Raw genomic sequence first — 25,361 nt, 5'->3', positions numbered from 1 at the left:
GGGGTCCACCAGAGTGGACGCTTGCCTTTGGTACAAAGAGTCTTTGTTTTGCTTGGGATTGCCTTATCCATGCAGTCCTGCAGGTGCTGGTAGAAGGCATTTGTAAGTGATTCAGCGGCTTGAGTACTGTTTTCCGTCGGCTCCGGGGCCTTAAAGGAGACCACACTAGTCTTTAGAAGTGTGAAGTCGGCTTTCGAGAAGTTCTTTACTGTGGTCTTTTTTATTTCAGGTGGGGGTGGGATGAGGACCTCCAGCGAGATTAGTTTGTGATCTGATCTCACCAGTGAGGGGTATACTTCCGGTGTTGAACATTGTGCTCCCATGTTCGTGATGATGAGATCAAGTATGTTTTCTCCTCTTGTGGGGATGGTGACTAGTTGTTCCATGGCATTTGAGTTTATGAATTCCAGGAACTTTTGGGCTAGGGTGTTTGGGCTTGAGTAATATTCACAGTATCCTTTCCAGCAACTACATTTTCAAATTTTCTTCTATTTATTTTATTTAAAAGTGCTAAGATGCTTTAATTGTTTAGTCTGCATTACCAAAATAAAGGTGTTATAACATGGAATAAATAAACTAAACATTCTATATAATTCAACTGCTTTAATAAAAAAATGAAAATGCAAAGACAACAGCACCAGCAGGCAAACAATGTGCATACTCTCGATTGCTTAGAAACTTTCAGAAATATAACACAGTAAAGATGAAAAACTGATGGAGGACAGAAGTAGCCTTAACAGACTACTGAAACTGTACACACTTAAAACTGCATCTAAACTCAAAACAGAATGTTGCAGTTACACAGACAAGCTGAATACCTAAAATACTACAACCCACAAAGACAAGATAGCTTTCTATTCCATCATAGGTTCCAGTAGACTAAAAATCCACTAGGGCCTTTATAAGCCTAACCGCACAACCCAATTGTGTCCCTTGTATCTTGGAAATGTATGTTTGGAGGGGGGGTGTTAGATGTTCCTAGAGATTATATGAAGGGGGTATAGTTTAATGTATGCCTCTATCAAAGATATGGGGGCCACACCAGGCATATATTTCCACTATTCCATCCATTGATTAGGGTTACATTTTAATAGGATTACGGAGGGATTCTGCTTCAAATGGATGGGGAGACTATTCCTGAGAATGGAGACCCTCTAAAACACATATCTGTCTTTCCAACATGTCCTATTTATGTTGCATGCAAAATTTAGATCCTTAGATCTAGTAGTTGTGATGCTGCTCATTTTGCAGATGTGCAAAAAGTCCTTCAGAGCTGGATCCAAGGATGCCATGCATGCCAGGCATAGATCGTCTCTCGGTAATCTGTAGGAGATGGAATATAGAGACAGGGCATTAAAGCAAACAATACAGGACAATGTGCTTATTCCCTGAATTCTCTTGGGAAGGAACATTTGTGGGCATTCTAACTGCTGTATATAATGTTTAGATATATGCAGAAGAAGGCATTATACTTAATTATGGGTCTGATGAGAGACAAATAAAGTGGTACTATGACTTTCTAGGACCTGGATGCCATGCCCCTATTTATAATTTGGGCAACATAGAATGATTTTCTTACTACCTTGGCCATGTGTTGGTCAAATGCCTGACTCCTATCTGCTCAATAGATGATTGTGACATAGGTAGGAAATCCAGGATAGTTCCTAATTTGTAGTTATGTGTAAACTTGGTCAGCCAAAGGAACATGACATGGAGGAGCAGACCTGCATGGAGTCCAGAGGTACTCTGGATGTGACCAGTCTCTTTGTGGAGGTGGTCTCACCAATCCTTATTTCCTGGATACTGTCTGTGAGCCAGTTGGCAATCCAGCAAGTTATGTAGGGGTTTACACCCAACTCAGTGATTTTATCAACAATACCAGAGTAGGGTATTCTATAAAATGCCTTAGTCAGGTCCAGGTTTATGGTGTGCACCATTTTCCCCTCATTCATTGCCTTGTTGACCTTCTCAAAGACGTCCAAAAGGTTTAGTATGCACGACCATCCATTGACAAAGCCAAACTGTGTTGGGTCCAGTGTCTGAAGATTGCCAATGTCTATGTTGATTTCCAAGATAATTAATTATATGGGTTTGCATACAAGACTACACATATTAATTGTTCTGTAGTTTCCAGGGTTGGATGATGGTCTACCCTTGTGGTGGGGGGATAGCTGTTGCAGTCCACCATTCACATGGTACAAAGCCTGTTTGAGACGATTAGGTAAAAAGTGACTCACATGGTCCTGACAAATCATGTGTCAGGCTATTTAGATGGCATCCTGGAATATTTTGGGGGTCCATAGAGGCTGGGTTTTTTGGATTTACTGAGCAATGCCAGGACCTGCTCCCTGCTAATAGATGAGGGGATTAGGCTAGTAGGTATTTCATGGGATGTGCCAGGAGGGAGTAGGAGGTGAAGTTTGAGCAGAATTTGACAGCCAGTAGGTTTGCTAGATCAGTCTTCTCAGAGAAAGTGGCACCATTGACCACCACTTCAGCACCTCTGTGTATTGTGCCTTTGAGATTTTGGACATAGCTGTAGAAGGCTTTGCAGTTATCTTTGCCTCTGAGGCTATCTTAACCTCATAATTGGCCTTATTGGACTTAAATAGTCCTCTTAGCCTGCTGTTTAGTTTAATGAAAGAGCTCTTATTATGAGAATTGTTCTTCCTGATTTTGGCAATGACCTTTTCCTTTAGTTGTATAGTCTGTTTAGGTTAGAATTGTATCAGTTTGGTCTGTTTTTAGAGTTTGTTTTAAACTTACTTCTAGCAGGTGAAGCAGGTAGTATGTAGACATTTACATGGCTGTACAGGGTCTCTGTAAATAATTCCACATATGTAGCTATGAATGCAGGGTTATGAGGGGCATTAAATTTCGACAAACTATTCCTTAATGGGAGATAGCTTGTTTTGGAATAGTTAACTGTTACAGGATTTGCTGGGATTACCAAGATGATTTTTTAAAGGAGACAGCTTTGTGATCGAACATCACCAGTGTGGATCTAACATTGGTGAAGTGCAGTGCTCTAACATACTGATGAGTATCAGGGCCTGTATGTTAGGACCTCTAGTGGGTGTCCAGACTATCTGGTCAAGAGTGTTTGTAATAATAAAGTCCACAAATGTTTGATCTTGCAAGTCTGAGGCAGTATACGTTTCACAGTCTATGGACGGGTAAAGTTTTCCTATGAGTAGGGCACAAGGTTGGCTGGTGAGTGCCTCCAGTAGGTCTAAGTATTAGCTATAGGTTTCTTGGGACATAGAGGGTGATATATAGCTTGCTAGGATATTTTATTTATTTTTTCCATTTGGCATTTATTGGGAAAGTCCAACAGGTTCATTAGGTACCCATTTTCAGTGGAGGATGGGGGAGAAAGGCTCCAGATACATATGGTTAACAGAAAGAAAAACTAGACAGACATAATAAAGTCATAACATTCAAGCACAAATATGAAAACAATACATTAGTTTGTCAGAATGAGAATTAAGACAAAAGTCATAACATTCAAGCACAGAAATTGAAAAACTACACATTAGTTTGTCAGAATAAAAACTCAATAGACATAATAAAGTCATAGTGTTCAAGCATTAATTTTATGGAAAGCCTGATAATAGGAAGATGCAGCAGTATTTACATAATAGATGATTACCATAATAATTAATATTGTAGAGGTCACAAAATATGATAGATTATATTAGTGAAGGCTTAGGACAATATGAGTAGAGAAGGGTAGGGTGTGATAGAAGTGATATTAGGAATAGATGTGGAAAAGGTATGAGTGTAATCTCAGGGGAGTATGTATAGAGGAAGGGAGGCTACGGTAAGTTAGTAGTTGGGATAGAGAGTGTGTAAAAGTAGAAAAAGGTATAAGAGTACCGAAGCCTGGGCTCGTACAGGAGCAAATCCAAGCTTTGCTGAAGTATTCTTTTATAGAGATTTTGAAGGAGTAAACGTTAATACCAGTTTTGATAGTTAAAGGGAGTTCCATAGTTTTGCCACAGAGCAGGAGTAAAAGCTTAGGCCTGGGGTTTTGTTAGGTTTTTAAGTAGTGAGGAGATATTTTCAGATCAGAGATGTTTATTTGGGATATAAAAGTAGATTAATGGACTAAGAACAGGACAAGCTAGTGGGTTGTGGATGATTTTGTATACCATAGTAAGCTGTATGTATTGGAGGTGGAGGGGGAGTTCAAGCCATCTCAGGTAATATAGAGCTTTACAGTGATGACTTATGGCAAATCTAGCAATTTTGTTACAGCAGCATTCTAGGTTTTTTTTTCCTTAGGGAGGTCTGTAGGTTAGTTAGAATTGGGGCCTCATAATAGTGAGGGTAAGAGGTAGGTTTTGGCAAGGGTAGTTTTGGTAGCTGCTGTGAGGAAATTTTTATTCCTGTATAGCATGCCTACTATTTGGTGTTTTTTTTTTTTTTTTGGATACTGTTTTGTATGTGTAGGTCAAACTTGAGATCGTCAATTGTGACACCTAGTAGTTTGGTATGCTGAACCAATTCAATTTCAGTATCATTGGCTGAAAAGATCTTTATGTTTGTTTTGTTAGAGCTATGGGATTTGTGGGTGAAGAGAAGGAGCTTTGTTTTTTTGAGTTCAGCTTTGGAGACCCATGTTCTATGGAAGAGAAAGCTTGTTGTGTTATGTGTTGTAGGTGAGTTAATGCATCTGATATGCAGATGATAGTGGAGTCATCTGCATATCGGATTACAGTGCCGTCACAGGAGGATGTATGCAAGTTATTGATGAAGACATTAAATGGGGGTGATGCTATATGGGGTGATAGAGCCCTGCCATTTTGCTGCTTGCTGCCTGTCAGCTAGGTAGCTAGAAAACCACTGAAGTGCGGAAGAGGATAGATCAATGCTGGAAAGTTCTTTATGGAGTTTGAGGTTGAGACACCATGTCAAATGCCTTTGACAAATGTAGAAATACTGCAGATACCAGTTTGCCAGTGTCATAAGCTTTATTGACAGAGTCCATGAAAGATAATAAGGCTGTTGAAGTACTATGTACAGTTCTAAAGCCATGTTGAGTCTGGGAAAGTAGGTTGCTGTGTATAAAATGGTGGAGAAATTGTAGGTACACACATTTTTCTAGAATCTTAGAGAGGAGGGGCAAGATTGCAATAGGATAGAAGTTTGTGATGTCAGTAGAGTTGCCTCCCTTATCTAAAGGGATAATGCATGCTCTTTTCCATAGGTTAGGGACTTGTGATTCAGCTATGGATCTATTAAGATACTAACAGGGAATGCTACTGCATGTGCTGCAAACGTTCGGTATTCTGGTGGGAGGTTGTCTGCTGAGGTTGAAAAAGGTTTCAGTTTCTGTAGTAGTTTTTTTTAGATAAAGGGATGGGATGAAAACTATGCTGGGGATGGTTTGGTTTTTGGTTATGTGTGAGGGGTTGGTTGTGTGTGTGTTTGTGCTGTATGTTTTCATTCATACAAAACAGTACCAAAACACACACACACACACACACACACACACACACACACACACACACACACACCAAAAACTAGGCATGCTGTACAGGAATAAAAACTTCCTCACAGCAGCTACCAAAATTACCCTGGCCAAAACCTACCTCTTGCCCTCACTGTTATATGGGGGTATGTAGAGGTTAGTATTGAGGGTATTAGTAAAAGTAGTGAGATGGGGTGGATGAGTTGGGTTTATTTTAGGTTGGATATGGATTCTTATGTGTTAAATCTGGTGGCTGTTTGAAGAGGTGGTATATTTGGGTACGGACTGGGATTATTTTTATTTCCTTTTACATTCATTTCTTAGAGTTGTTTCTGGGTTATCTTGAATCTAGGAAAAGTATGATTTTTTTTGTCATGCAATATTTTTTGTTTGTTTTTATTCTTTAGCCAGGCAGTCCATGCTTTGCCCATCTTTCATAAGAATTTTACATGCTTTGGTGATACATGGGGCATGGATATTTTTTATTATTTTTGTTTTCTGAGGGGCTAAGGAATTAAGATGCTTAGGAAGGTGCTGTTGAAATGTTCAAGTGCATCATTAAGGGGACGTCTTTTTTAGGATGGACCAGTCTATAGCTTTTGGAGATTCATTACATACCTCTTTGCTGAATTTTCCTAGGTTGCTTATAGTTTTGAACTTGCGTTGCTTTGTGAGTTGAGTGATATTCCTGTGAGTATAGGCTGGTAGGTGGTCACTTAAGGAGTCGGGGGTGTGCCTGAGGATGTAAAGTTACAAGGGCTGAAGACTAGTAACCCAGTCCAGGGTGGAGTGTTGGATGTTATTTTTTGCTATATCTGGTAGGAGTATTTATAAGTTGAGTAAAGCCACAGAGATTTATACCATTTGTTGGGTGGTGTGAGGTTACTGTCTGCCAGTCAATGTTAACATCCCCTAGGATAATGGTTTCATTCACTACTGTTTCAGATATCCAGGCTAGAATATTTTCTAGAATGGGAATGTTTTGGTGAGGAAGGATGTACAAAACTATGCAGATGTTCTTACATGAGTTAGCTTTTAGAAATATTCTAATGATTTTGGCTGTGCAGAGTTTTGGTAAAATATTTGAGTATGGGGAAACTATCAAGTTGTTAGGACAAGGGGAAAGTATTTCAGTATCTTTTATTTCTGGTTTTAGCCTTGTCTTTGTAATAGCAAGGATATCTTGTTACAGTGTGTTAACCAGGCATGAAAGTGTGTCAGTTTATTGTACATGCTCCTTATATTAAGAGTGATAAGTTTTAGGGTTTTTTTTGTCTGTTTGTAGGAATGGGACCTGCATTGAGGTGAATGTCCCTGCACAAGTTTAAGGTCATGAAAGAACATCTAGTTGTTTTAGGAGTTTGAAGTAATTTGTATTAGTTTTAGGTTGTAATGGTTAGTACTGAGGACTTTAGGGTGGGAATAGATCATCTGTATTGAGATCAGATCAGTGTTGGGGTTATTTGGGAGAAGCTTGGGGTGGAAGGATTGAGTGATGATGGTGAGTTAATAGTTGAGGCATGCTTTGTAGTAGTGTTGCTGGAGGAGTTGTTAGGGTAGAAAGGAGAAGGAAGAGAAATGAGAGGCATGATTAAACAGCATGACTGGTGTAGAGTGAGGGGTAGCTTAAATGGAAGTAGAGGGGGAATTAGGGCTGTTGGAAGTGAAGCAGTTATAGGGGTAGATCATAAGTGAAAATATTGTGGGATAATAGTGTAGAAAAAAGGTGGTGTGGTTAGAGTAATATGGGTGAATGTGGGAGGGGGATTTTGTGCAGTATACTGATTGAAGTGTAGTTGGAATTGGAGGGAGTTTGCAGGAGATGGAGCTAAAGTAAGTACAAGTTTATAAAAGAAGAGTGGTATGTTGTCCTGGTATCTTCTCTAAATGTAAGGAATAGATTGGTATTAAAGACTAGAATATAATGCTGTAGTCAAAATAAGAAAAATGAGGGCTCATTTGGGAAAAGGAAAGGATACAATGTGGAACAGATAGCTACTATTAGGGAGAGTGTGATTATAAATGGATATGGTGCAAAGCAATATGGGAGGAAAAAAGATCATTTGGAATGGGGCTAAAAATTAGAGAGAGATAAGGTAGAAAACAAGAAACAGAAATGTATGTGCAGAAGTAGTAAGGTGATTTTGGGAGGGTTTTGGAGAAAGAGTCACAAGTGAAATGTGTATGTTGGAAGTGTAATATTAGAGTAAGAGGGGTTGGTTAGAAATTGGGAGTGGATAGGATAGCGAAGCTGAGTGCAGTGGAACTCCTACCCTCAGGTCCATTTATAACTGAGAGCAAAAACTTTATAGCCAAAACAAAGCAATTAACAAAGAAGTGCAAGTAAAACAGGTTTTCTGTCATTTTCTGAGACTAAATAACTAGCATTTGCAGTATAGTCTACTAGTCGAGAAAAAAGAGACAGCGGCCAACTCAATAAGTGGTCCTGCTATTTCACAGAGCAGAAAGGTATTTAACTGATTGAAGTTAATACATAGCAAGATTCTTCATGATAAATATGCTTACATAAAACAATGACAGGAGTCTCAGTAAAATTAGGTGTAGGACTTTGTAATAGACCTCCTGCAATATTGTTGTTAGCTGTAGTGACCTCAGGCTATGAAACAATGGCAAAAGTCTTGGTAAACTTCTAGGTGTAGGGCTTTGTGACAAAGCCCCTGCAATATCGGGGTCAGATGCAGTGACTGCAAGCTCTGCTCTATGAAACAAGATAGTGACTGAGTATAAGAAGAGAACACTTGAAAACTCTGATATGCATACCACTCAACTGTCCAGATTTTCACAGAATCTCCAGATTCTTGCCTCAAATTTTGGGTCTTTTCCTCATAAAATTTGTCATTTTCTGGATTTTTGTAGCAAATCAATGAGGAATTAATTCACTAAATAATGAAAGGCATTTGAGTGTCAGACTTCATATTGTAAAGAAAAATGCATGGTAACACAAGACCTTTTATTCTAGCAACTTTCTAAGTTTATAAGAGCAACATTTAAAAATTGTCCCTGCATTATTTTTTTGCTTTGTCCAGATTTTTCGTGCAAAGAAGTTGAAGAGGTATAATGGTATTCAACTTTGTCTATGGTGATTTGCACATGAAAAAACTCCAGTGCATCATCCTGTTTAACCAACCTAGAGGTGTACGAGTTAATGTAGATTGAGACAACTCCACCTTTTGTCCATGTCTGTGTAGCTGATGGTCTACATGTGTGGAAGGCACTAATGCCTTGCACTGCCAGAGTACTATCTGTGACTTTAAACCATGTCTCAGTAACAGCACAGATGTTTATATTTAACAGGGTGAGATGTGGGGTGTGCAGTTTCTTGTTTAAGCTCATAGCATTGAGAAGTTACACCTTTAAGGTTTCTATGGGTTTTATTTGGCATGTTGGTAGGTTTGTCAGTTTTGCATTGTGTAAAATAAGCTCTAAAAGAGGATAAGGTTTTAATCAAAATTCAGAAGCCTAGGGGAGACAAATGCAGACCATCCTTTCCAAAGTAATGTGATTCGTTAACCATGTAATTATTGAAGTCAATCATCTTCCTTCCCTTTATGTACCCTCAAAAGGACCATACTTAGTACCTCATTACACCTCTCTCTCCAATGTGTCTACTATGCATTTGCACAATTTTATACAAACAAAAAATGTTTATTGTTGACCTATTGAACTATATCTATGTAAAATTTTTACTAAGCTTCTTTTTAATGCAACTTTAACTTTATGCATGTAATCCAACATATGTGAATCGTTTTGCAATAACTGCTATTATATCAATATTGTTTAAAATTGTACTTGTTTTAAAATGTATTACTGGAGCTTTTCTCCTTAGGTCTCCACTGAAAATGGGCCAGAAGCCCAGCTGGACAAACCCGGTTAACAAATGTCAATAAATAAATAAAATAAATCTTTTGTTCATACTGAGGCATCATCCTTGGTGAAGGAAGAATGCAGCTCATTGCAAGGCACATACTTGCCTCAGACATATATTTAGAGAGATCAATGATGCTTCTCTTCATATAGTCCAGGGAGCTACAGCTCAAGTCATTTACAGCCACGTGGACTTTGACAGAATGATACTGCTACCAGTGGTCTACTGACTTGATTGCATGCATAACTTGGTGAATGCTGGCTCCAGAGAAGCAACTAACCATTATTTTCTCCGTATTCAGTCTGGTGAATGGGGCATCTGTGCATCATACAATGGAGTCACCTATGACTGAAGCCCAGGGTAATGTGTTTGCTTACCTTCTGAGTTTTGTTTTTGGGGCTTCGTGGGTTGTAGGCATATGTCTCTCCCCCTCAACCTTCCCTCAGGAAATATCATCAGATATAACTCCCCCTGTTATCACTAGGGAACAGGCCCTTAATGCTCTCTCTAAGTCTAAGAACACTACATCAATGGGTCCAGATAGTATCCCAGGATGCCTTCTAAATACCATGAAACATGACCCATCAGGCCCTCCAGAACTGCCATTTAACTGTAGTTTCCAAACAGGTTTCACACCTCATGAATGGAAAACAGCAACACTCATCCATCTGAACAAAGGTGGGCCATCTACAGACACTGGAAAATACAAACCCATAAGTCTCACTAGACTCATATGCAAAGCCACAGAAAGAATTATCATGGAAACAAACAATAATGACATAAGAAACCTGCAGACACTCAACCCAACCCAATTTGGTTTCAAGGGCAGGTCATGCCTACTCAACCTGGTGGACTTATTTGAGAAGGCCACCAAAGCAATGGATGGCAAAATGATTCACACTGCCTACCTTGACCTGGCCACGGCATTTGACACAATACCCCACTTGGACATTGTTAACAAACTCAACAGGTTAGGTACAAACTCTGTTACCCTGTGGATAAGCCAGGTGGCTCACAGGCAGGCTCCAAGAAGTTATAACTGGAGAGTTCACCTCTACAAAGAGGACAGTCACAAGTTGAATCCCTCAGGAATCAGTTCTGGGACTGTTCCTTTCTGAAGTCAAGGCCAATGTGAATGACTTCTGGTTGACTAAATTTGCTGATGATTGCAAATTAGGAGCATTCATAGAATCCCCCACTGACACAAATACTCTCCATGAATGTCTAACATAGACAAATAACTAGTGTCAGAGTTGTGGACTAAAACTAAATGCCAAGAAATGCATAATAGTATTCTTCAGGAAGTCATTCACTCCTGGTAATTATAATATTAACAATACAACCCCAAAAATTGACTCAGTAGTCATGGACTTGGGTCATACACATACACAGTAATTTAGCCTTTGATCATCAAATGTCAACAGTAGTGAGGAAATCATTCTATGTTGTGCAACTTATAAATAAAGGTATGTCATCTAGGTCCAAGGAAGTCATTCTTCCACTGTTTTCAGCATTCATCAGACCTATCGAGTACAGTACCCCCTTTGGTATGTACCTAACCAGGCATATCCAACAATTGGAATGCCCAGAGAGGTTTCTCACTAAAAGAATACAGGAAGTAACATGTCCTCTGCAGACCACCTCAAGGCACTATGCCTGTATTCGGTCTCCTACGGGCTTTTGAGGAGAGATCTATACCGGACATACAAAGCATTGTCAGATCTCACCCTATTGGACCTCCTGCATATCTATCAAAACAAAACAGCACCAGAATTACCCATTTGAAAGAATTAAACCATGCCCGTCATATAAATAGGACCTGCAGGACAGACATAATTGTATCCCAGAGACTACCCCTTCTCTGGAACAGGCTCCCCATCCATGTGAAGTGGAGTTTTTCCATAACCCAATTAAGTGTAACTTGGACAATTGGATGGGGAACAGGAAATTCATCCCTGGTTTGGTACCTATGTCTCTAATGTACACAGGAAGATTGTAAACGGTCCATTTCCCAGGTCCCTGCTTGTAAACATTTAATCTCCCAAGCTCCTTACACTTATCAAGGGTACCAGAACTTATCATAGATTTGGGATGCATGGCTAGACTTAAAAAGGTCCTTGTGGTGGTTAGCCTAGTAAAGGCCTATGAATGTCTGTGTTGTTTGGCGTTGCTTCTGATATGTGCTTTAGGGATTGCGGAGAAGAATCATTGCTATTTATAAGTTTAAGGGGTCTTTGAGGTTTTGGAAGATCATTTTTTACTGCCTCAGCATAATTTGCTCTGTGTATATGTAGTAAATGTAGCACATCTGGGTATGTTTTTGACAACCTTTTACATATGCAAGAGTTTAGCCTCCAGTGAAATCATGTACATATATCTCTTGCATACTGTATTTGTTTCTTTAAGGATTAAATGGTTGCCTGTGAACATGAGACAATTGCTACATTGTCTCAGGATGACCATATCTACCAAGCTGGTTATGCAGCCATTTGGAAATTGCTTATCCATGTTGCCCATACCTGTATTTGGATAGGCTACTATATGATGTGGTCTGCATTTTGAAGAGGTCTCAGAGTAGTCTATGGGATTTGTCACACGATTAGGTTAGATTGTGCTGAGATTTAATAGTAGTGTTGCTCAATGCACATACTAGCTGCTCTAAGCTTCACTGTGTGCACTAGCATCGTTATAGATTTACTAGCTTACAGGTTACAGTCCCAAGGGTAGTTTTATAGATAAATGTTATTCACTAGATGTTTGTGTCCAAAGCTGGCACTGCTAAGCTACCATTGCAAGGTGAGCAGCTCCCACTCAAATGTGCCAAATTTATACCAGCAGGAAAAAAAATAGCTACTCAGCTCTCTGGCCAATAAAACAACTACATTTTGAGCCCTTTATTGTATTTCACAACTCAGACTAGGCAAATACCTCTTAAAGGTTCATAGATAACTACAATACTAGCTGCCCTTGAAAGCCATTTTAAGTCTAGGCAATTTTCTTTTTTTGTGGTCGACTTGATCTATCACATTGGGTTAGACATTAGCCTTACCCATCCTATGGTTGATAATTTTTTTATTACCCCAAATTAAGATAACTGGGATCATACCATAACCAAAAATAAGAAGGCACAGATGGTCATCACAAAAGTATGTGTGAAATTTTCTAAGGAGGATACAATTACATGTTGTGGCTTTGTTTTACAGGGATCATACTATAGATAATTTGAGGGGACTTGTGCTTGGGATAAAGCATGTAGGAGCTGCCTCTGTCCATTACTAGTATATGGGCATTTCTGGGGTAAATCTTCTGTTTCCCATCCATAGATCCAAGCTGCACTTGAATATGGACAGAGATGAGTTTTGTTTTATGAGGATAGGGAATATGTTCCCTACCAGTGGTATCCAAACCATTTTATTGATATTGCAGACGAGGTTTAAATTCCGAGACTGAGTACTTCTGATGCCATTTGACTTGCTGATGTGCACTAAATCCATCAGTACTGGTTTGAAGACTGCCTTGTATGCCAGGCACAGGTCACCTTCTTAGCAGTATGTAGGAAAGTATAGTGGCAGGGCTTTGAGTCAATCCAAGTAGAACATGTTGCTTAGGCCTTGTGTCCTTTTAGTGAAGCATGTATGTGAGCATTCCAGTTGTTGCATGCCAAATGGGGCATTTAATGATTGGCCTAAGGAGGGTTGAGTAGAAGAGGGCAATGGGTTCCCTAAATCTAAACACAATCCTTTTATTAGCCATGCAGTATAGAAGGACTTTATTACAGTAATGGATGTGCGTTGGTCAAAGGTTAGGTCACTGTCCACATAAGTTCCCAAATCCTGAACCGGCTCAACTCTTAGGGGCATACTGTCAATGTGGTAGTTCCCTGGAGTAGATGACTTGACAAAGGATACAATAATATATTTTTTGGCATTTAGTTTCAGTCTAGGAATTTGGCACAATTTATTTGAAGACAAATCTTCCTGCAGGATAGCTAAATCATTTGGGGATTCAATGACTGCTCCTAGCTGAAATCATCTGCAGACTTAGAAGTCATCTTGCCACAAGATGATGATCCTAGTCCTCTTAATGTAAAGACACAGCAAGAGAGCCCCTCAGGTGTAATTATTCAACAAACATACCTAAACACTAACTGGAACATCCTACAAGTCAATTCCAAGAGAAAACAGTACAAGAAGCAAACAGTGAATGGAAATTTTTTTTTTCAGAAAATACATTTAAATGAACAGATAATGGGGAGAAGACATTAGCTATGGAAAAGCTTGGGCTAGTGACAACAGTAGCCTGTCATGTACCTATGTAAAATTGTGGGAGATATACAGAAGTAGCAACATTACTCACTAGAAGGATGAAACGGGCATAAAAACAAATGCACCGATATGACAATGTTTTGGAGCAGAAAATTAGAGAGTTTGAAGAATATTATAGGTGCATAAAAACAAATGCACCGATATGACAACGTTTTGGAGCAGAAAATTAGAGAGTTTGAAGAATATTATAGGTGCATAGGTTCTTACTAGTCTAATGACCACAAGGGACCTTACAAGCCTTGCTGTGCACCCAGAACTATTTTGAGTCCTGAGCATTACGGGCTATTCTAAGGGGGGGCATGCTTGTAGGGAGGTAACTAAGGATTTGTGTGTGGGGGGTAGTTATACTACTACTTTTTTTACTGATGACCTCTGTCCATAAGGGATGTGCATGACCAGACTGAGGGTAAATTACAATTTCCCATCCAATTGTCAAGGTCCCATTTAAATAATTTCAGGGATGAACTCTGTTTTATATGGATGAGAAGCTTATTCTATAGTGTAGGGATCCTTTGGGACACATCTGTTTCTCCAGCACATTCTGTTTATGTCACAAGCAAAGTACAGATACCTGGATCTAGTGTTTCTAGTGGTGTTGTATGTGAAACAGATCCATCAGAGCTGGGTCTGTGGAAGCCCTGTAAGCCAGGCAGATACCCTTTCTGTAGCATGTAGAAGAATGAATACAGAGACAGATGCTTTAGTTCAATCAGTACAGGACAGGTTCAGAATTCTACTGATGGGAAACCTTTGTGGGTGTTCAAATTGTTGCATGTGTCTGGTTAGATATGTGCCAAAGAGGACATTGTATTCAATTATTGGTTTGGTAAGGGCTAAGTAGAGTGGCATTATAACTTCCTTCGACCTGGATGCCATATCCTTACCTATAAAATGGGTGACAAAGAATGATTTTCTTATTAGCTTATCTACCTGTTGGTCAAAGGCCAGATTGCTGCCTACATGGGTTTCCAGATCTGTTACTACTGGGTTGACTCTTTGGGGCATTTTATTGATGGAGTAATTCACTTGGATTTACAGTTTCCCAAAGGTCATTGTAATGCAATTTTTGGCATTGAGTTTTAGGCCATAGTTTTGGCAGCAGTAATTTGTGTTAAACCCACTTGCAAGATGTTGGTGTGCTGGGGTGAATCTATAATAGCTCTCAATTTACAGTCATCTGTGAACTTGAGCCAGAGGCCTTGAACATTAACCTTGACTTCTGAGAAGATAATGCCAAACAGGAATGAGCCCAGCATGCAGCCCTTGAGTACTCCGCTGGTGACCAGTCTCTGGGTGCAGGTGGTTTCACTGATCCTAACTTCTTGGGTCCTGTCTATGCACCAGCCAGTAATCCAGTGCATTATGTAAGGATTTACATTTAGATCAGAGAGACTGTCAACAATGCTTGAGAGGGGTATTGTATTAAATGCTTTAGACAGGTCAGGATATACAGTATGCATGTATGTTTTACCCTCATGCATTGCCTTAGTGATCCTCTCAAAGAGGTCTGCTAGGTTATGTAGGCATGACCTTCCATTAAGAAAGCCAAATTGGGATGTGTCCAATGTCTGTAGGTTGCCAATGTCATTGTTTATCATTTTCATAATAATTTGCTCTATGGCTTTGCATATTAGGCTTGTTAGACTGATGATGGGAGTCTGTAGTTCCCTGGATCAGCTGATGGTCCAACCTTGTGGAGGTGAATGACTGTTGTGTTCCTACATTCACTTGGAACATAGTTTGTTTCAAGGCAGAAGTTGAAGAGTGCCTCAAGTGGTCCTGATAGGTTGTGTTTTAGACTGTTCGGGAGGCAACCAAGGATGTTTCCTGGACCATGGCAGCAGTGTTCCCATCTTTAGCAAGTACTGCCAGCAACTGGTTCCTGCTATTAGCTGGAGGAAGTAATGTTGGAGGGAATTTCACCTGATGGAGATGTGTGTGTGTGTGTGTGTGGGGGGGGGGGGGGGGTTGAAGTCTGAACTGAATTTATGAGTCAGTAGATTTGATATGTCACCCGGATTGGTGAACGTGGTTACCATTCGCCACTAGTTCAGCACACTGCTGTATGTTACCTCTAAGGTTCCAGACATAGCTGAAAGAAGGCTTTATGACTGCCCTTAGCCTGCAAGGCTATTCTGACCTCATAGTTGGACTTGTTGGACTTAAACATCTCAGTTTCTTGTTTAGCTCTGTAAGGGAGTACTTGCCTTTAACGGAGTTGCTCGTCCTGATTTTAGCCATGAGTTTTCTTCTTTTATTACATCCCCATTTAGGTGAATATTCCACCAGTGGGGTTTGCTTTTAGTGTTTGTTTTGGATTTATGTCTGATAGGTAAGGCAGCCTCTGCAGCCATTCACATGTTTGTATAGGGACTCTGTGAATAATTCTGCATAATTAGCTGTGGTCTCTGGGTTGGGGGAGGGAGCCTTGAATTTTGATAAACTGTCACTTAATAGGCTGTAGTCTGCCTTTGAATAATTCCTAACAGTTACAGGTTTAGCTAGGTTTTCAGGGCTGATTTTTACTTAAAATGCACAGATTTGTGATCTGGCTTCACTAGTAACCAAGTGATGTTGATGGGCGGGGGTGCAAAGCTTTCCCATGTTGGTGAGTACCAGATCCATTATGTTTGATCCTCTGGTTCGAGTGTGCACTGTTTCTGGGTGTTTGTGTTTAAGTCCAGCAAGTATCATGCCTGTGAGCTGGAGGCAGTATACATTTCCCAGCCTATACAGGGGTAGTTGAAGTCAAGCACAAATTGCTTGGTTGGATGGTGAACGCCTCAAGTTGGTTTAGGTAAGAGTTGTGAGAATCTAGGGGCATAGAAGATGACGTGTAGTTAGCCATAATATGGTGAAGGACCTTATCTATAGTGATTTGCATGCAGATGAATTCAATGATATCATCCTGTTAAACTAATCTGGATGTATTTTTCTTGCTAAGTAGATCGAGACACCTTTAGCCCAGACTGTGCTGCTGTTGGTCTAAATGTGTAGAAGGCACTGTAGCCTCATGACCTATTAATAATGAAGGTGACCTTTATAGAAATCCTGGTATAGATTTATTTTATATTGTACTGGTTTGAGGTGTGGAAAAGGAACTATTGATTTAAAGCTGCTGCTGTGGGAAGAGAGTTTACAAAACTTGGTTAAGATGGTGGTTGGAGCCCATTTAGTAGGCCACATGTTTGAATATGTAACATGTTCCATGGATGGCATGTATAAATTCACCAGGCTAGTTTGGGCTTAAACACCGTTTATCAATCTCATAAGAACAATGGTTTAATAGTAGTAGACTAACAGCAAAGAAATCAAGATATTTTATGCCCAAGTCATATACTTTGGAACACATTAATAACCAAATAATACTTTAAATAAGGCAAATGTTAATACTGTGCAGGCTTTCTGATTCTTACCTATACATGTGCAAGACTATCCCATACTGCAATCAGTGTGTGTGTGTGTGTGTGTTTGCCAGTACAGAGAAGCTACAGCAGTACCTTGAGAAAGGCATTTTTGTTGAAGACTTCTCATACAAGTAAGAAATGTCATCTATGTTAATGTAAAGTTTATTAGACACCATCAGACTGGTACTGACCATAAAAAGACAACACTTTAAAAAAGCAGCAGATAGTTTTATAATTACTTTATCTGCAAGTAAAAACAAGATCTAGTGTAATAAGTGGACCATATCCATTAATATGGCTTCTGTATTAAAGTTATGAATTTTCACTCGCTTTGCACAGTATGGTTTTGCTGGATTTCATTCATTAGTAATGAGCTCAGGTATATATTACAGTGAAAGTTTCAACTTAGTGAGGCCAATTATTTATTTTTTTCAAAAAAATTCAACAACACAGTGCATGCTTTCATTAAATCATATACAAAAATAAATAAAACTGCTGCTATATAACAAACCTTTGCATGCTGAGATTTTTTGGCAATAATGATAGAAATTTGGAGTTTTGCTTCCTTGACTAAAGCAAGCAGGGCATTTCTGTAGTAGAATAGGCCTATTACATACAAGATGAAATCAACAGCACTGTCAGTTGATATGCTTAAAAACAGAGCAATGAAAGTTAGAGCCACTGTCAGTGTATAAGTGAACCTTATACAATTACTAGGCCAGCTCCATTAACATTCAGGTATAAACTCCAAATACCACTCAGGCTACCGTGTTTACATAGCACAGGTGCCCGCTGGAATTGGCCTGGGGAGGAAAGGTATGTCTATCCTTAGGGCAGAGAGGCAGAACAGGGCTGTAGTATGGTGCACTCCCTTGAAGGACAGAGAGTGGTCTGTCAAGGGAGGAATGTTAAAGTCTGGCTCATGTTTAGTCCATTAAATATGAACATGACAGGCTTCCTCATTAAGCGCATGCAGGTATACATAAGAATGAACAAGCAAAATAATCCCCATGGTTTTGTGGGACATGTATGTTCCACTCAAGTAGTAGTAGTAGTAGGACTTCAAATTAAAAACACTATCCTTGCTAAGGCAGCAGAGAGGACACAAGTAACCCCACCTGTAAGGTGGCTCCTCTGGAGTTCACACAGGACTGATGGTTGCAAGGTAAGGATGTAAAACGTATACAAACAACTCTTACAAGATTAAATACCTGGTCATTATGAAATACAGTAATGTTTCATACCTTCACTATCCCATTAACGATAGCTCTTATGGACGGTTTGAAGTAGCCCTTGCTGGTTACCATGAAAAGTGTGTTCTGAAAATATCCACCAGGACCAGAATGGGTGTGAGTTCCACTTAGCACCACATTATCTTGTCCATATAAATCACCATACCTATTCTTCAGCTCTTGCATGACCTGAAATACAAAAAAAAAAAAAAATACATATATATATATATATATATATATATATATATATATATATATATATATATATACACACACACACACACACACACATGTTGGTATCACTTTGTTGTTACTGCTATCAGAAAAGGGAAAACATATAATGTATTGATCTCTGTTTCTCAGATATTTTTGAAATAAATTTTATTGATTAGCAAATATTCTGATATTCTCATGCGAGATGTGTGTAGATTATATGCACATACATAGGTGTGTGTGTGTATGTGTGTATATAACATTTATAAACTAGCTTAACTGTGTAATATGGCAGTTTTTTCCACATTGGTGTCTGTTAAAATTCAAGTGACAATAACTACGGTCTAATAATCAGAACTGGAAGCCTGAAGGTTGAGGAATACAACTAAAACCAAGTTACAGTAACCTCATTGAACTACAGCAGTGCGGGAGGCCCAGAATGTGTTAAACATGCTTTTTTACCACACATTTTTTTTAAATGTTATATCAGTATATATAGAATGTCATTTTTGATGTGTCAGGACTCTCAGTATCAAGCCCCACACTTCCTAGAAGGAGTCATTTTACTTCATAATTCAACAGTTTAACAATTACATTGTGAAAGTATTCAGATGATGTGAAAATGTTACATTAGAACAGGAGAAATACTTTGCAGGCAACTCTACTCCAATACTACAGCTACGTGGCAATATACATTTTACAAATTGATACTATAAGTTTAAAAGATCAGTTTTAATTTCATAGGTTCATACTAGGCTATCTGCCCTAGGGCATTTATAAGCCTAGCCAGAGTATGTTTGGCTTTCGCCACCCATTTTAAATTAATTTTGCTATGCCCTTTTTCGAGGTTAGTATACTGTGCCTCTGTCTAACAGTGACACAGAAGTGATACCCGGGGTAAACCTACAATCTCTCATCCACTCATCAAGATTCCTCTTGAAGAGAGTCAATGAGGGACTCTGCCTAACCTGGACTGGGATTTTATTCCAGAGTGAAGGGAGCCTCTGGGTTATGAATCTGTCCCTCCAGCATGTCCTATTTATTTCAGTGTTGAGGTTCAAGTCTCTCGAGCGCGTAGCTCGATGGGATTTGGATTTTTTGAGGTGCAGCATGTCCCTTAATTCCGGGTTGGACATGGCTTTATACGTCAGGCACAGATTGCCTCTGAGCAGGCGGTATGCCACTGAGTAGAGCTGGAGTTTCTTTAACCTGGCAGCATATGGCATCTGTTTGAACCCTTTGATCCTCTTGGTGAGGTACTTTTGGGGTCTTTCCAGTTGCTGCAGGTGTCTGGTAAGGTACATCCCAAAAGGGGCATTGTACTCGATTATGGGTCTGATGAGGGATGAGTAAAGAGGCACGATGACATCCCCTGATCTAGATGTGAATCCCTTCATGATTAGGTGGGCTATATAAAATGTTTTTCTAACCACTTTGGCCACGTGGTTGTCAAATGAGAGATTGCTATCAACTTGGGTCCCCAGGTCCCTAATTACTTCCTCTGTACTTAATGGATTACCACCTATGTGGTAGTTTGTGGGCACTTTGTTTTTGCCAAAGAGGATGACTATACACTTTTTGGCGTTTAGCTTGAGGCCATGGCTCTGGCACCAGTTGTCTGTTTCTACTGGCCCTTTTGGAGGATGCTTGTGTCGGCTGGAGAGTCGATTATGGCACCCAGTTTGCAGTCATCTGCGAACTTGGTCAGCCACAGTCCTTCCGTGTTGGCCTGTACCTCCGAGAAATATATACTGAACAAGAGAGGTCCCAGGACTGAGCCTTGTGGGATGCCACTTGTAACTGGTTTGGAGTCTGACATGGCTCCAGCAATTCTAACCATGTGAGTTCTGTCCTTGAGCCAGTTTGCAACCCATTTAGTGACATAGGGGTTTATATTTAAGCTGGTAAGCTTATCTATAATGCCCGAGTGGAGTATTGTATCGAAGGCTTTTGCAAGGTCCAGGTAGGCTGTGTGGACCACCTTCCCCTCGTCAATGGCCTTGGTGACTGTTTCAAAGAAGTCGACCGGGTTTAAGAGGCAGGATCTGCCCTTAACAAAGCCGAACTGGGTAGGATCCAGTGTCTGTAGGTCCCCAATATCTTTATTTATGAGGTCCATGATGATCCTTTCCATAGCTTTGCAGACCAAGCTAATCAGGCTTATGGGGCGATAGTTTCCAGGGTCCATTGAGGCACCACCTTTGTGGAGAGGGACCACTGTTGCTGTATGCCACTCTTTGGGTACATATCCTGTAGTAAGGCTGAGATTGAACAGTAGTTTTATGTCTGGGTTTAGCTCTTCTTGAAGTTCATGTAGGATGCAGCCTGGGACACCGTCTGGTCCCATTGATGCTGTGTTTTTTGCTTTGGAGAGGGCGGCTCTTACCTGAGCATCTGAGATGTCAGGGGGGCAGCACTCTGCTGGGATAGATATGTGCCCTTTTGGTGGGGGGGGGGGGAGAAGTTTGCGCTGAACCTGTCAGCTAGGATGTTGGCAATGTCTGTGGGTTCGGTGGATTTTTTGTCATTTTGGACCAATTCTGAGCATATCTGGGAATTCCCACCCAGGTTCCTAACATAACTAAAGAAAGCCTTGTGATTATCCTTAGTGTCCTGTGCAATTTTTCTCTCGAAGCTGGCCTTAGACGATTTTATGAGTGCCCGTAGTTTTTTGCTAATACTGATCAGAGATGCCTTCCCTTTTTGGGATTTTGCTCTATCATGTAGTAGCTTCCTCCTTCTATTGTATAGTTTGTTTATGGCTGGGGTCCACCAGACAGGACGTCTGCCTTTGGAGGATTGGGTCTTGGTTTTATTTGGGATTGCATGATCCATGCATTCCTGAAGGTGTTCACAGAATGCATTTATAAAGGATTCTGTGGTCTGGGCTGTATTTTCCACAGGCCCGGGGGCTTTGAAGGATTCCACCTCGATTTTGAGGAGTGTGAAATTTGCTTTAGAGAAGTTTTTCACTGTGGTTTTCCGAGCAGGGGGTGGGGTCGGGATGTGAATATCCAGTGAGATTAGTTTATGGTCTGATCTTACCAATGAGGGATACACTTCTGGTCTGCAACATGCCATTTTATAAATAAGGTGTTTAAGAAGCAGATTTGATTTTTTTCTGTATGCAATACTTATATATTTCCTTAATCATTCTTTTTGGCACTGTGCATAATAATTAATGCCTTAGTTTTATGGTATTATAGCCCTAATCATGACACATTGCAATGTCTGAAGCAGTAATTACAGTGCATTTAGGGTGAATACACTGGTACCATCAATGGTATAACAGCTGCATTGTTTTTATAGATCTAGAGAACAATAAGTATGAATCCATTGACATCATTTATATACTAGAAAATAACACTGATGCCTTCTACTTCAAATCTCAAAACAGCAATAAACACAAACTGTTTCAAGCACAAGATATAGATCTTCCCTTCTGCACCTGCAAGTAAAACAGCTCTACCACCATACCAGTGATATCTAACTATATTACCTCCAGCGTAACAAACACTCAAAGTAGAGAGAAACATATTAAAATAAGTCACTTTGTCCCTTTTCTTCAAGAAGTCTGGCCCTGGACACAGCATTAAATGTGTTGGCTTTACTAATCTTCATAAACAGATACACAGCACTAAATGTTCACAAAATTAGACCTGGTAAAGAGCAATGAACCTAATATTAATACAGATCACATAAATGTTTTACTGTTTTTTAAGGTAAAAAGGAGGTATAAAGCTTGATCTTTTACAATAATGTTAATCATCCTTCATCTGACCAAACAAAGGCTTGTTTCACCACAAGACAGTAAACCACCTCAAAATTCTGATAAACCTTTCTCTCCACCTGTCTTCCCAAGGTGATTAAACTATCCCAAAAATAAACTTTAAAACAGTCTCTAAAAAACAGTGATTGTCTGCTAGCCCATCTACTCCATATAGGTCAGCACATAGATGTAAAGACAATGTGTGCGTCTCAAACTTGACAGTGTCCAAATTGTTGAACCCTTAACATTTACCCGAAAGCTACCGCTAACTACTAATAAATTCTTGCAAGCCCTGGAAAAAAATGCTAAAATAAATTCAGTCATGAACACATCATACACAGCTCAGTCAAATGACTTGATACCCATTTCAAACTTCCCACCTAACAAACAGCTGTGAAGAAAGCATATGCTAAGTTTATTGACCATGTCAATAAATACGGTTTACTCAACTATTAACTCCGCTTCAAAAAAGGTTTTAAAACCTTAAACATTCTGTCAGATTATGGGTACCATTATCTCTAACATAAATAATGAACCACTATATACACATTTAATGCTATCACAGGACAAACACCAAAAACAACTTAGTAACAGCATAGCACCTGTCCCTGTTGAATAAGACTTGTGACATTACTGCAACTTGCGTTGAAAATTCCCATAATCCTCCTAAAAGCCCTTTGCAACAAAAGATTTATGTATACGTCTAAGACATTATGAAGAAAAATATGAATAATGCTCTCTAAACATTCAAGGTTATGTAAAAATTTTGTTTAAGTTTATGGGTTTGGAGAAGGGAGAAAAAAGTGTAAGAAGGGGATTATGAAAATCCCTTTCAGGAAAAACAAGAGCTTATTTGGCAAATAAGATCAGGGGCTGATTGATTTCCTGATCTTGAAGATAAAAACCATATAGTTTTACTGGGTTCCTATGAGTACAATGAAAACGCATTATGTCGAATGCGTTTTCGTCGACACATGTAGAGCGAACAGGCAAAACAGCGAAGCAGTTGTACAGCGAATTCTTTCCCTGGGAAAGAAGAAGCTTGACCGCTTCCTTGTTTTGCCATGTTCTGAAGTGTAGTGTGGTCCCTTGTCCGGTATAGCTCCCGAGCGTGATTGTGCAAAAGTTACTGACCTTAGGGGTTAGGGTGCGGGTTAAGGTAAGTGCATATGTATGAAAGTGTTTACTGTTTTATATTTTGTGTTAAATGTATGGTTGAGTTACATGTGTATGTGTTTTCAGTTGTTTACTTTTGTTTTGGGGGGGGTAGAATTAGGGTTAAAAGTGTGTATGTGTTTGGAGCTGTTTATGTAAATGTGCGAGAGTTACTGACCTTAGGGTTAGGGTGCGGGTTAAGGTAAGTGGATATGGTTTAAAATGTTTACTGTTTTTTTTCGTTAAATGTATGTTTGGGTTATGTGCATATGTGTATTTAGTTGTTTACTGGTTTTTGTAGGGGGTATAATTAGGATTGAGTATGTGTGTATGCGTTTGGAAGTGTGTAATGTTTTTTTTTTTTGCGGGGGTTGGAACAGCGATTTCTTTCCCTAGGAAAGAAATCGCTGTTCTTTGGATTCGACATTTTCAGCTTTTGCTGAAAATGTGTCGATGTAACATCGTTCGCTGTTTTAAGCGTTCGATGTTGCAATATACACCTAGTTTTACTAAGGTTGGATGGATGTGTTTAGGAATGTATTTTTAGACCATGGTTTGTGTTTTTAAATTCGTTGTTTAGATTATTTAAACAAGGACTTCATGGTGACACTTGATTTTGATGAAGTCCAGAAACTGATTAAAGTGCTTAACCATGATTTTTGTGAAATAAAATTTCCTACACAGTTTGGAATGATGCCATGAGTCTCACTAAATAGGGCCTAATGCTTCATTGTTACTTGGTTGTTTCTATTATCGATTTTAATGGCTTTAAAATGGATTTTGACATTTATGTATTTGACATTTATGTATTTGACATTTGTTAACCAGGTTGGTCCAACTGAGCCAGCAGCTCACTTTCAGTGAAGACCTGAGGAGAATAGCCCCAGAGATTAAACAGACAAATGCAGTAATATGAAACATAACAAGTATTTATAAGTACAAGAAAAACATTTTGTAAAAACAGCAAAAGTTTTTTTTATTTATTTATTTTTTTTAAGTTGAGCAAGCAGCTAAAATTATGATATAGAGAAGATAACTAAAGTAGAGCTTAAGTGTAGCAAAATCCTATCTGATTTAGTTCCTGAGCTAATGAGGTTACAGACTTGAGGAGTGTGAAAGTGTGTGTGCTGGATAGACGGGATGAAAGGCTGTACAGGATTAGATAGGGTCATGGACAGGGGCAGGACTTTATGTTAAGTAGGTGTAGTCATACTTCCTTTCTGAAGTGCTCAGGGTGGGAGATGTTTCTTATGTATGAGGGGAGTTTATTCCAGGCTTGAGCTACAGCGCATTTGTATAGTAGTTTTCCAATACGTTTGGTAGGTTTATAGATTTCAAGGACTTGTTAAGTGGATGTATAAAGAGGGAAATTAGGGGTGTAGTAGGATACAAGAGAGGCAAGTAGTAGATTTGTATAGACAGTATGTGCGATTTGAAATTGTGACATTAGGAGTTGGGGGAATTCAAGCTACTGAAGTGAGTTGAGTGCAAGGCAGTCATGCGAGTTGTGAGGAGAGTTAGTGGCAAATCTGGCTATTTTGTGGTATGTTTGTTAGATAAAAGTGTAGCCTGTATGTTAGTGAGGATTGGGGCTGTATAGAGAAGGGAAGGAAGGAGTAGAGCCCGAGTCAGGGAGAGTCTAGCATCTGAGTGAAGAAATTTCTTATTTTGATAAAGTAGACCTAGTTTTAGGTGTTTTTTTTTTTTTTTTGATATTTTGCTGAATATGCCAGTTAAATTTAAGTTCATCATTAATAATGATACCCAAGAACTTAGTGTGGGGTTCAGCTTTGATGGTTGTCATGACAAGAGATGTGATGACAAAGCTTGATTTGTGCTAAGAGAGATCAAGGAAGAAATAGCATAAGTTTATTTTATTTTTTTTTAATTTAAGATGA

At 39.4% G+C, this 25,361-nt stretch overlaps 1 protein-coding gene across 1 annotated transcript in view; it reads right to left on the bottom strand.

The window, feature by feature from the left end:
- ASAH2 (N-acylsphingosine amidohydrolase 2) overlaps nucleotides 1-25,361 on the bottom strand; it is a 426,905-nt gene that overhangs the window by 359,234 nt on the left and 42,310 nt on the right. Inside the window, exon 3 of the mRNA XM_044056416.1 lies at nucleotides 18,339-18,515. Coding sequence (XP_043912351.1) covers nucleotides 18,339-18,515 — 177 coding nt within the window. The remainder of the gene's footprint in view (nucleotides 1-18,338; nucleotides 18,516-25,361) is intronic.

The sequence above is a fragment of the Protopterus annectens genome, chromosome 14.part0 (genome assembly GCF_019279795.1).
Source record: "Protopterus annectens isolate FY-2018-M chromosome 14.part0, PAN1.0, whole genome shotgun sequence".
NCBI classification, from domain to species: domain Eukaryota; kingdom Metazoa; phylum Chordata; order Ceratodontiformes; family Protopteridae; genus Protopterus; species Protopterus annectens.
Note: the sequence above shows the minus strand (reverse complement) of the source record. Positions and strands in the feature narration are given on the sequence as shown.